General features: G+C 34.8%; 1 protein-coding gene and 1 long non-coding RNA gene across 3 annotated transcripts; one reads left to right on the top strand and one right to left on the bottom strand.

The window, feature by feature from the left end:
* Nucleotides 1–2,274: 2,274 nt before the first annotated feature.
* On the bottom strand, nt 2,275–3,985 carry LOC136218669 (1-aminocyclopropane-1-carboxylate oxidase homolog 1-like). The gene is made up of 3 exons (XM_066005701.1): nt 3,354–3,985; nt 2,722–3,043; nt 2,275–2,622 (listed from the first exon to the last, which is right to left on the bottom strand). Exons 1-3 carry the CDS (start codon nt 3,848–3,850, stop codon nt 2,371–2,373), a joined length of 1,071 nt encoding a protein of 356 aa, XP_065861773.1. The 5' UTR covers nt 3,851–3,985; the 3' UTR covers nt 2,275–2,370.
* A 2,523-nt stretch (nt 3,986–6,508) lies between these two features.
* LOC136218667 (uncharacterized) lies at nt 6,509–9,881 on the top strand. Of its 2 annotated transcripts, XR_010683884.1 has the most exons (7): nt 6,509–6,860; nt 7,228–7,362; nt 7,556–7,686; nt 8,532–8,616; nt 8,976–9,096; nt 9,255–9,341; nt 9,562–9,881. It is a non-coding gene; the product is annotated as an uncharacterized lncRNA (long non-coding RNA). The 2 variants fall into 2 exon arrangements; XR_010683883.1 differs by having other exon boundaries at nt 8,532–9,096.
* Nucleotides 9,882–13,277: the final 3,396 nt, after the last annotated feature.

Genomic DNA, 13,277 nt, shown 5'->3' with positions numbered 1-13,277 from the left:
ATTCGCCGCCTCTATCTGATCTCAGTGCCTTAATAAAATGACCACTTTCTTTCTCCACTTGGACTTTGAATTTTTTAAATGTCTCAAAAACTTCTGTTTTTTCCTTCAAAAAATACACCCAAGTTTTTCTACTATAATCATCAATGAAAAGTAGAAAATATTTATTTTTACCAAGAGACTGTGGAGTGATCGGTCCACACACGTCTGTGTGAACTAGCTCAAGTGGCGCCTTTGCTCTTGACATGGACTGGTTCTGAATTGTTTTCCAACAAGACATCCTTCACACAGTTGATGAGGCTGGTCAATTTGAGGTAATCCGTTTACCATCTGCTTCTCTCCCAACAGATTCAGTCCTCCAAAATTGAGATGTCCATACCGTAGATGCCAAAGCCAGGGGGGACTTTGCACACAAGCTTTCAAACATTTAGTCATGTCTGTCTGAATGTTAATTGTGAACATTCTGTTTTTCGCCATTGGTACTCGTGCAATCAACTCCTTTTTCTCATTCAACATGAGTAGTTTCCGATCCACCATGTGAACTTCATAATTTTTCTCTAGTAACTGTCCCAAACTCAAAATATTGTTTTTCATGCTAGGAACATAATAAACATTATCAATAAACTGGTGAGCGCCATTTTTGAGCCGAATAAGAATTGTTCCTTTGCATGTAATGGGAACTTTGGAGGAATCTCCAAATACAACATTATCGCGAATGGATTCATAGAGCTCCACGAACATCTTTTTGTCACCACACATATGGTTACTTGCCGCATTGTCAAGATACCATATATTATTTTCGCGATTTTCTTCACCTTCGTAGGTAAGTAACACTGTGCCAGTTACTTCCTCATCTTGAATATTATTGGCAGTCTCCTCTACCTCCTTAGGCGGACTCCAACATTCCACTGTGTAGTGACCGTACTTAGAGCAATTGTAACATTGAATGTTGGACTTGTCACGTCCTTCATTCGGCCTCCAGTTTCCTATTCCTTGACCGCGTCCTCGGCCTCTTCATCTTCCTCTAGTGAATTGAGTGCTTCTGTCATTGTTGTTATTGCCGTTTTCATTTCTGCCTTGACTTCTACCACGTCCTCGTCCTCTACCATTTCCTCCTCGACCTCTTCCGCGTCCTCTGCCGGACTGACTACTTTCGCCATTTTTAAACACAGTCTTCGTTGCTAAGACTTGTTCTGCGGAATCTTCTCTTCGTTTCTCAAACCGCTCCTCGCGTGCTTGTAATGACCCTACAACTTCGTCAACTGACATTTCACTGATGTCTCTAGACTCATCCATAGCCACCACTACGTAATCAAATTTTGGTAGTAGTGATCGCAGAATTTTTTCAACAATTCTGGACTCTTCAATTTTTTCTCCATATTGCCGCATCTGATTTACGACAAATTTTACTCGGGATGAATAATCACTAATGGCCTCTGTCTTTTTCATCCTCATCATCTCAAATTCTCCTCTCAGCATCTGTAAACGAACTTTTTTTAACTTTCTCCTCCCCTTGAAGAGAGACTCGTAGGATTTCCCACGCTTGTTTGGCGGTGGTAGCTTCGGCTACTTTCTCGAACATTAATTCATCCAAACCTTGATGGATGAGAGTAAGCGTCTTTTGATCGCTTTTGCGATTTTTCTGCAGAGTATCTTTTTCTGTCTGCGACAACGCTGCCTCGTTGCCTGGGACTATGTAGCCTTTTTCGATAATACCCAGACATCTTGACATCCGAGTAATGCCTTCATTCGAATACACCAACTTGAATAATTGGTTTTTGTGAGATGAGGGTATTGATAAGGAAGTTTGAGACCGTCTGACATTTTTTATAGGGTCTATTTGGCGGAAGACTGACTTTCGTAATATGGTTCTGATACCACTTTGTTGAAATTAAAGGGACTAGAAATGAAATTTAGAAGGACTATCTTTTTTATTTTTGGGAACAAATTATTCCATTGGACACAATGCCACTTGCCTTCAGAACTTAGTCAATTAAAATTACAATCCACAAACCCTCTTATAAAGGTTACAAGCATATAAAAAAATCAAAATAAAATCAACTCATTCAAACCAACCCATACATAATTAATTCCTTATCTCTTATCTTTTTTTTTTTTTATTTTTTTTTGACTTTTGACCATTGATTTTTTTTTCTTCAAATCACATTATTGATTTCATTTTATTTATTTATTTATTTATTTATTTTATATAATAAATTAAGTTTAATTTTTAACAGTCTTTGGAAGATAAAGAAAAGAAAGGAAAAACAAATGGGATTCAATCCAAAGTAATGATATTAAATTTATTGTAAAGAGAGTTGAGACTCATAGTGATAATAGTTATACACATCCCCAATCGTTTATTGCAGAAGCTCAGAGCTTGAAATGCAGCAAAGGAGAAGTTCCATCAAGGCCTTTAGCTGTGAAATAGGTAGTGTACTCTTTGACTGTGGTTTGTCTATACTTAGGAGGATTATCTTCAGACAACAGTTCCTTGATAGGTCCATAGATTCTTGGCGTTGATTCTAGATTTGTGCTAAAAAAGGTGGCCACTGATACTCTTGGTCCTATACGGTTTGCCAGCACCCTGTGCTCCACGCTTATCAACTTATCATTTGATATTAGCTGTGAAATCAAAAACCAAAATTAGATACACAAAAATGAGATATATATATATATATATATATATATATATAGTTGTTGACAGAAAAGTAATAAACTTGCCTGCAGAAGATCACCAATGTTAATGATAAGAGCAGCAGGAGTGGGAGGGACATCAATCCATTGATTCTGATGAAGAACTTGAAGGCCACCAATTTGATCTTGCAGAAGAACAGTGAGAAAGTCATTATCAGCATGCTGAGTTGTGCCGAATGTTAATCCTGGCTGTGGGCATGCTGGATAGTAATGCCCTAAAAGGACATGTCCCTCACCACAACCTATCTCTTTCAAGTAGTTTGCCTTCAAACCTAGACCTTCTGATAATAATTCCAACACTGTATTCCCCAATTTCTCAACTTGTTTTGAGTATTCCATCACTATATCTCTGAAGAAGAAAGAAAAAAAGCATACATATAAAATTAACAGCTATTATTATTTCTGATAATTTTGAGAATACCTAAATCATTTATCTATTTATGGTGAACTTGAAACAGTTTCTGATTTTGTGGTGAATTAGGCATGAAAGGAATGCAAGACGACATGAACATGGATGCTAGTCTACCTTCTAGACAAGAGTGGATGGTTTTCAAAGTTTGTAAAAATTATCGGGCATGCCATTTATTAAAACAGGCCATAATCAGAAATAGTTTAAAATTAAGTAAATAGAGTAAAGATTGAGCATATTTTTTTCTGACCTGCAAGCAGTTGGCAGTTGTTGAGGAGTAGGAGGATGTGGAGCTAATTGGAAAAAAAGTGTATCTCTCCAGTTAGTAGAAGGGGCAGTATATAAATCGAAGTTGCTATTATATATAACTTTTTTGGTGAGGTCACGAGTATAGTATTCCTTTTTAATCTCAGAATCTTGCTCGAAAAATCTCCTTACTCCTTCCTTCATCTCCTCCAGGATATTCACAGGAATTCCATGGTTGATTACTTGGAAAAATCCCCATGTCTCAGAAGCCTTTCGCACCTGCTCAACAATCTCTTTGCGCAGAGTTGAACTTTTATCAACACCTGATAGATCAATGATGGGAAATTTCAAGTTGAGATCAGTAGGCGAGATGATGTTGGCGGATGGGCAACGGAAAATAGGAGGAATTTGAGTAATCCCAGCATCAACAAGCCCTTTAACACCTTCTTTTGTCTCATCAAAAGCTTTTAGCTCGTTTATTCGGCTGTAATCGGACTTCATTTTTTCTTTTTTCTTTTTTTAGTTGGAATATGAAAGGATGTGGTTGCTAATAAACCAGCTCTTCTCCTTCATATCCATATATACTTGCCAAAAAAAACCATCACAAGTGTAATTGTCAGCTTTTTTCTTTTTTTGGTTGGCAATTCCATCCACCTCCTGCATTATCATCTATATATAATTTAGCAAAAAAAATAAAAAAGGAGGACAAATCATTTAAAAAGATAATGCATCTTCATTTAGAAAATAATCAAGTGAAAGCGATAATGTATGTCCATTCCAAGCACAAGCACAAGCCAACAAATTAATTTGGTCTAATGGTACATCAATCAGTTTTAGTTGAATATTCAATCCAAAATGTAATGGACACGTTAATTTATGTATATCACTCGATGTGTTTAACTTTTCAGTCCATATTATTGTGTTTACTCTTGTATTTTCGTATATCATCATGTAATTATTACCATACATAATTTTTGTTCATTAAAAGTAACTAATGAACTATATTATTTTAAAAAGTATATAAGTTTCATCAAAGTTCACCGAGGTAAAACTGTGTATTTTGTGTTAAAAAAAATAAGGGTAATTAATTTATTAGTCCCTATATTTTGACAAAACACACTGTTTAGTCCCTGTATTTTTAAAAACACACGGTAAAGTCCCTAATGTTTTTCTCGGTGAATTGTTTAGTCCGTGTCGTTACACTCTCATGAAAATTCTGTTAGTCAATTTGGATTTGCGTTCTTCTTTTACTTTATTTTCTTTTCCTTTAAACTCCAATGCATCTGAAATCAACTTTGAGTTATTCTTCTTGATTTTCTTAATCGTTCAAATTCTTAAGCATTGGGTCTGTTCTTTTTCTTGTTCTCCATACAAATAGCTTCTTCTTCTAAATTGGATTTCCTCTTTTGAAGTTTGAAGGTAAATAGTAAAGGGTAATTTAGTCATTTCTGAAGTCATAAACGGTAAAAAAAATCTAACAAACAGACGGAATGACTAAACAGTTCACTCAGAAAAAGGTTAGGGACCTTACCATGTGTTTTTGAAAATATAGAGACTAAACAGTATGTTTTGTCAAAATATAGGGACTAATAAATTAATTACCTAAAAAATAAAGAAATATCAAATTTTGACTAGTAATTAATTATTAGACCATCAATTGTCTTTCTCATTATTAATATATAATTTTTTTATTAAAAATAACTAATTAATCATACTATTTAAAATATATATATAATCTTCTCCATTGAATTTCACCAAGTTATTATTGAAATTGATTACTGTTTGGGCATTAATCCATTATTAAAAACAATTATATGTGTTCTTCTTTAAAAAAAACAAACAATTATATATGCTCCAATATGTAGAATTATAATTAAAGCAAGTTTTGTTAGACTCTAATTTTTTACCCTATTAATAAACTCGAGATTCATTTTTTTTAACTCAAGAAAATGAGAATTTTTATTTATTTGAACATAAAAACATAAATAGAATATAATATTTATGCAGTTTGATGAGAATTGAGTATTGTTAGGAGACGTTTGGTTCACAAGGAATAAGGGAAAAGGAATCAAGAAAGGGAAACTAAAGGAAATGAAATGAATAAACATTAATTCTCCTATGTGTTTGGATATGTTTAGGAAAAGGAAGGGTGTTGTTAAACATAGCCTCAATTTCCCACCTCTTGCCCCGTGAAAGGACGAAAATACCCTTTGACGCTTTGAGGTGGGAAATGGGGGGAAAATACCTCTCCCGAAACGCGGGCGTGAGGTAATCACGCCTCACCACAGGGTGAGGCGTGAGGCTATCACGTCCGCACCTACATTGAGGCGTGATAGCCTCACGCCTCACCCTGTGGTGAGGCGTGATTACCTCACGCCCGCATGAATAAATCCCAAAAAAAATTTGTTGATGATTGTGGTTAACTCGAATTAACCATTTAGAAATAAAAATTACGGCATTTTTAACTCGGATTACCCTTTAACAAATAAAATTTAACAACATAAACATTAAAATAAAAATTAATAAAAATAAAAGAGTACATATAATATCAAAAGTGTTAAAATGTAATAAAAGAGTACATATAATAACGGCATTTAGTTCGCCATAAACTCATCCATCTCCCTCTTAATGAGTGGAGCATCCTCGTCAGATCGGTGGGTAGCCGCTCAGTAGTGGGAGACTCGGACACCATCGCACCGTCGATCGGGATACGAAGAATCTGCCACACATCATGCAGTTGGATAGTCTGTTGGTCCCATGTGATTAGTTCCAAGAGGGGTTAGGAACTAATGTAACTTTTTCGCTAATTAATCTTGCTGACTTGATAATTTTAGTGAGTTTATTAACTCAGCTTTGGTCAGCTTGGCCGATCTTAATGTGAGACAGCTTTAGTCAGATGTTGACTAAGATTGTTTCACTTGTGAGTTGGGAATTGACACTTTTGTGGTCATCTTCCAACTCAGCACTCTAATTTACTCAGTGTGCTTTAAACAGTTTATAAATGCACTTTTAAAAAGTGTCACTATAAAATCTACTTATTTACTTTTATCTATTTCAATTTTATCCAACTAGTTACCAAGCAATGTAAAAGGCTCAACTAATGTCAACCCATTTTTGGCCCATCACTGTTTTTTTCTAGCAAAATAAATGGATCTCTAAAGTTTTTGGCAAGGCCAAGACGATTACCGTGGAGAAGGATTTCCAAGCTTTTAGTTGAGGCGGCATGGTGTAGATCCAAGCAAAGGGAGACTGCTCTCTCCGATCTTCTCAGCGTTCTCCCTCGCCACTCCTCCGATCTCCTCTCCCAAGTTGATCAGCCACTCTAAACCTCTTCAATCTAACAAGTCCTTTTCCGTCCAATAGTAGCGTTCTCAACAAGGGTTTTTCATGTACTGACCTCAAATGGAACCTTGAGAAACGAAATAATCGACTAGCTGTCCGGTGTGAGGCAGTTGTTGCTGAGAAAGAGGTTGTCGATGCTTCTGGCGAGAAGTTCGAGTATCAAGCTGAGGTAAGTCACTTCAGATTTTTTTTTTCTTGTTGTCAATGCTAGATTTGGATCTCTTTTTGGCTCTTTCAGTGTGATTCTGCTATGTTTCAACTTAATCAGTAGATGAATTTGAAATAGTTATTGATGGTATCGTTGTTATGCAATTGGAATTGATTGGTCACTAAGTGGTTGTGTGCTTAAACAAGGGAAATTTCAAACTTCATTGTTTTAATTTTATATTATCCACCAAGCTAGTTGTTTAAGATTTTAATTTGTTGATTGCTTTTAATTTTTTCCCCACTTAAATTAGTTGTTGTGTAGCAATTGCAAGCTTATTGGCGTAAAATGCTAGAACCTCTTGCCTTACTTATTCTCGATTTTTTGATAGTTTTGTAGAATGAAGATAGCAATTGGAATTGCTCAAGGTATTCGATACTTGCACGAAGGATGCATAGGAGGTCCCATTGCTCATCCTAGATTGCAGCCCTGCAACATTTTTCTCACATCTGACTTGCAACCCATGGTAAATGTTTCAGATTTCAGAACCAAAATTTGCAATTAACAACAATCCATGGTGAATTTTAACATAGAATGACTATGTTTCAATTTTTTTTAATAAAATAGATATCTGGATTCGAGCAGGCAACTTTTCTTCAATTTAGACTAGTTAGAAAGCTTATTGCCTGAATTGAAGGAGACTAGTTTTAATTTTTCAGGTACCGAGAATTGTTTAGAGCAGGAATCAATGGTGCTAATAAAAGCAGACATCTTTTCCTTTGGTGTTGTGCTTCTCAGGCTGTTCTGTAGAAAATCAATGCCTCAAAGTGACGAATGCTTGATTGAATGGGTTAGTTGCTAGGCTAATATTTTCATTTAGCCATCTCTCTTCAAAATATGATTTACTTACTGTCAGCATGTTTTTGTACTACTAGGAACAGATTAATTAACGTCATTTCATTAATATTGCAAAAATTTCAACTTATTTGTTGCTCTTCTCTTTAAATCACTTCTTATTCTATAATTATGCATATATGTTGTATTTATTCCTTTTGTCTTAACTATTCTATTATTTGATGATTAAGGCTCTTACCTTGTAAGCATGATGTGTTTATATATATGCTTTTTAAAACATATAAAAGATGATAGTTATATCTGCTAAATAAAAGATGATGGCTAAATAAAAGATGTGATGTTATATCTGTTAAATAAAAGATGATTGCTTTTTATATCTAACTGATTAATTTTTAATTTTTAAAACAATCAATACAAGAAAAGGCATCCATTATTTTGAATATGCTTCTAATCCATGTTTTGAAATTAAATTATTCAAAAGGAAAGAGTTGTCTGCCTTTGTGTTTTTTTTACTGGACTTATCTATCTTAGTTATTTCTGTTGCTTGTGTTATTTTACCGTTTGTTTCCAAGTGAGATTTTTTATGCAACATCTACTGATGCTTAGTACCAGAAATAGTTAGAAATTTACCGTAAAATGGAGCATTGTGTTTTCCTTTTCTACTGTATGCATACATTAGTTTATTCATGAAGGTTCTGATATTCGACGAATGTCATCACGCGAAAGGTAGAGCCCCTTATTCATTGATCTTGCAAGTGACTTTGTCTTTCTCTTCCTCTTATGATACTGATTTTCCGAGTAACTATCCACTTCATTTTGCAAATTTCACTATATTTCCAGGAGTTCTATCACCTCTACTTCAAATCTGGAGGTTCCGATCTTCCTAGGATATTTGGGATGACAGCTTCTCTTGTAAATTCAAAGGGTATTAATTCATTTACCTTGTTTCTGCTTTATTTTATCCCCGGTGTTCTATTCTCTTCATCGGTCTATGTATGACTACTGGTCATTTCTTTCAATCTTGCTTGGTTACCGATCTTTCTGTCTTTAAAGAGATCGATTTCTGTCATATGTCCACGCATTCCATTTTACTTTATTGATTAGGAGCATCCTATTGGTGTCATCAAGGTCCGAAATCGAGAATATGATGTGTTCTAAGGTGTCTCTTTTTTAGTTTCGATTGAATTAATGATGCATATTGCCAAGATGATGCTTATGTTTTAATCTGTATTTGGATGAAACTTTAGTTAGTACATTGGACTTGCATTTCTTTCCTTGTTGAAGGTGTATACTTGCAAGAGTGAACCTGTACTTGCCGAGTTTGTTCCTTTCTTCACTCTGAAATTTAAAAGTTATAACCATGACGATATCCTAGACCGATCAACTGAAGACGTCAAAAGAAAAGGTCTGTAACTCTTGCTATATGTATTTTGAAAGATTTACTGTCTAAAGTTATTGACTATATATATGGCAAAGAGATTAGGGGTTATAGAGGATCCGCTGACCCCGATTCATGGAAATTGCAACTTCGTTAGTTTAATAAATGTTAAATTTCTCTAACAGGCTGCAGAAATTTTCTCATCTTGGATATGAATACGACTTCCTTTCATCGCAAAGATTGAGCATCAATGGCGAGAGCATCATAAAAGAGTTCGGTTCTGCTGCCTCGACTAGTTTTGTCAATTACATTAGAACTGATATATTTTTCTAACTTCGGTGTGATAAATAAAGAAAACTAAACTATGTGATTACTTCTCTTAAATAAGAGTTTGGTTCTGCATTCTGTTTTGTACGTTGGTAATAATCCAAAAGCTGAAATAGAAGCAGGTCTATTGTCTGAAAAAGTTCGTATGCCTTTTTCTTTTGTCAGGTGAAATATGTGGTAGAATTCCTGGGGTGTCTTCACTTGCCAAGTTTCCAACCGTGAAGTCAACTGGAGCTATGGTGAGCCAACAGAGACACTAACAGCAGGGTCTGAGGATGCTGACGGCAATAAAAATGCAGACAGATTTAAAATGTATATTTAAGCTTTACAGAGTGCAGCTTGACAGATTTACTTTCTAATGAACTAGTTTTGATAATTGTTTTGATAATTGTTGTAGTAGTTATATCAATTTGACAATTTTGGATTATATTGTACGAGAAATGAATATTGATTCCATTACGTAATATATGAAAGTATGTTCTTGATCTTTGGATAAAAAATTTAGTTGATTTGATTCATTAAAAATATTTTATTATAAAAAGTATTGAAATATTTATATAAAACAAAAATAATTAAAAAAATGGTCCAAATGAGGTGTAAAAGTCTAGCTGCAAAACCGTCGGTAAAAAAATTCAAAACCGCACAAAACCGTCCGAAAACCGTCGCAAACCGTCAGAACACCGTCACAAAACCGTTACAATCAAGCCGTCGCTATAGAAACTTACCCCGACGCCTCATAAAAAACCGTCGCTAGGTAGCAACGCCTGTTGTAGCAGCGGTTCTGGACGGTTTTAAAAACCGTCGCTATAGTCTATAGCGACAGAAAAAACCGTCGCTAAAGAAGCTAAATTCCGTCGGTAAAGACTCTTTTTTTTGTAGTGTAATTATTACCATACATAATTTTTGTTCATTAAAAATAACTAATTAACTATATTATTTTGAAAAGTATATAAGTTTCATCAAAGTTCACCGAGGTAAAACTGTGTATTTTGTGTTAAAAAAAATAAGGGTAATTAATTTATTAGTCCCTATATTTTGACAAAACACACCTATTTAGTCCCTGTATTTTTAAAAACACACGGTAAAGTCCCTAATGTTTTTCTCGATGAATTGTTTAGTCCGTGTCGTTATACTCTCATGAAGATTCTGTTAGTCAATTTGGATTTGCGTTCTTTTACTTTATTTTCTTTTTCTTTAAACTCCAATGCATCTGAAATCAACTTTGAGTTATTCTTCTTGATTTTCTTCTTAATCGTTCAAATTCTTAAGCATTGGGTCTGTTCTTTTTCTTGTTCTCCATACAAATAGCTTCTTCTTCTAAATTGGATTTCCTCTTTTGAAGTTTGAAGGTAAATAGTAAAGGGCAATTTAGTCATTTCTGAAGTCATAAACAGTAAAAAAAATCTAACAAACAGACGGAATGACTAAACAGTTCACTCAGAAAAAGGTTAGGGACCTTACCATGTGTTTTTGAAAATATAGAGACTAAACAGTATGTTTTGTCAAAATATAGGGACTAATAAATTAATTACCCAAAAAATAAAGAAATATCAAATTTTGACTAGTAATTAATTATTAGACCATCAATTGTCTTTCTCATTATTAATATATAATTTTTTTATTAAAAATAACTAATTAATCATACTATTTAAAATATATATATAATCTTCTCCATTGAATTTCACCAAGTTATTATTGAAATTGATTACTGTTTGGGCATTAATCCATTATTAAAAACAATTATATGTGTTCTTCTTTAAAAAAAACAAGCAATTATATATGCTCCAATATGTAGAATTATAATTAAAGCAAGTTTTGTTAGACTCTAATTTTTTACCCTATTAATAAACTCGAGATTCATTTTTTTTTAACTCAAGAAAATGAGAATTTTTATTTATTTGAACATAAAAACATAAATAGAATATAATATTTATGCAGTTTGATGAGAATTGAGTATTGTTAGGAGACGTTTGGTTCACAAGGGATAAGGGAAAAGGAATCAAGAAAGGGAAACTAAAGGAAATGAAATGAATAAACATTAATTCTCCTATGTGTTTGGATATGTTTAGGAAAAGGAAGGGTGTTGTTAAACATAGCCTCAATTTCCCACCTCTAGCTCCGTGAAAGGACGAAAATACCCTTTGACGCTTTGAGGTGGGAAATGGGGGAAAAATACCTCTCCCGAAACGCGGACGTGAGGTAATCACGCCTCACCACATGGTGAGGCGTGAGGTAATCACGCCTCACCACAGGGTGAGGCGTGAGGCTATCACGTCCGCACCTACGGTGAGGCGTGATAGCCTCACGCCTCACCCTGTGGTGAGGCGTGATTACCTCACGCCCGCATGAATAAATCCCAAAAAAAATTTGTTGATGATTGTGGTTAACTCGAATTAACCATTTAGAAATAAAAATTACGGCATTTTAACTCGGATTACCCTTTAACAAATAAAATTTAACAACATAAACATTAAAATAAAAATTAATAAAAATAAAAGAGTACATATAATATCAAAAGTGTTAAAATGTAATAAAAGAGTACATATAATAACGACATTTAGTTCGTCATAAACTCATCCATCTCCCTCTTAATGAGTGGAGCATCCTCGTCAGATCGGTGGGTAGCCGCTCAGTAGTGGGAGACTCGGACACCATCGCACCGTCGATCGGGATACGAAGAATCTGCCACACATCATGCAGTTGGATAGCCTGTTGGTCCCATGTGATTAGTTCCAAGGGGGGGTTAGGAACTAATGTAACTTTTTCGCTAATTAATCTTGCTGACTTGATAATTTTAGTGAGTTTATTAACTCAGCTTTGGTCAGCTTGGCCGATCTTAATGTGAGACAGCTTTAGTCAGATGTTGACTAAGATTGTTTCACTTGTGAGTTGGGAATTGACACTTTTGTGGTCATCTTCCAACTCAGCACTCTAATTTACTCAGTGTCAGCTTTAAACAGTTTATATGCTGAGTAAATATAACAAGCAACACATGCACATATATATATATTAAGAGAGTTAGAAATTACTCAGTATGACTTATCCTGGTTCGGCCTCTCCGCCTACGTTCACTCCCTAGACTCCTCCGGGCTTTTAGAATCCAATACTGAGCTCTTTAAAGGTAGAGCACAAACCGGTTACAAGGCAGTTGAATATGCAAGAGTACCTTCCTCTATTCGTCTACTCAACTCATACTAAGTGCTACAACCTAGCACCTAGATTTCTCTACCACTGAGTACTTAATACCGAGTACTCAGCACAACACTCTCAATATTACAATTGAAAATAAAATTGTTCTTTTTCAGATAAAGAACACTTTAGATGATTACAGACAATCAATCTAGCATTTACACAAGGAATAGAAAGTTGGTGTAAGATCTCTTTCTTGTTTTTGAGTGCTTTGAATTTGTATCTTTCTCACTTGTATTTTTCTGTATCGATTGGCAATGATCCAAGAGGATTGCTTGTCCTTTTATAGTTGTATTTTGATGATCAAATGATTTGAATTTGATTTGTCCGTTGAATCCAAAACGGCTCTTTTGGGGGACAACCTTCTGGTCAGCTTCAGATGTGCAGGCCAATCTTGTTTTCTGATTTCTTCAGATGTCAGGCTTGTCTTCTTCCTACAGGCTTTGTCTTCTTGTGGCAGTTTATCTTATAGCAACGAACAGTTGATCCATGCATCTCGGAATTTGACTTTTGTGTAATTCCAAGGCTTCAATTATTGGTGCAGACAGTTGTCGGATTTGTCTTTTAGCTAACGGATCATTCATGCTGTCCTGAAGATCATTCAGCTTCACTTCGATAGTCATTGTCTTTGATTGTCACCAAATCTCATACTGAGTTCTTTTTCACTCAACTTCCATGGTCAGTTTCGTTCT

Source organism: Euphorbia lathyris, chromosome 2, assembly GCF_963576675.1.
Source record: "Euphorbia lathyris chromosome 2, ddEupLath1.1, whole genome shotgun sequence".
NCBI lineage: Eukaryota > Viridiplantae > Streptophyta > Magnoliopsida > Malpighiales > Euphorbiaceae > Euphorbia > Euphorbia lathyris.
This window is presented reverse-complemented; position numbering and strand designations above follow the sequence as displayed.

Excerpts from the sequence above, each read along its gene's own strand:
- LOC136218669 (XM_066005701.1), bottom strand. The coding sequence starts at position 3,850 with ATGAAGTCCGATTACAGCCGAATAAACGAGCTAAAAGCTTTTGATGAG. Across the intron at positions 3,044-3,353 it reads CAACTGCCAACTGCTTGCAG|AGATATAGTGATGGAATACT; the intron begins GTCAGAAAAAAA and ends TTTCTTCTTCAG. Across the intron at positions 2,623-2,721 it reads ACATTGGTGATCTTCTGCAG|CTAATATCAAATGATAAGTT; the intron begins GCAAGTTTATTA and ends TTGATTTCACAG.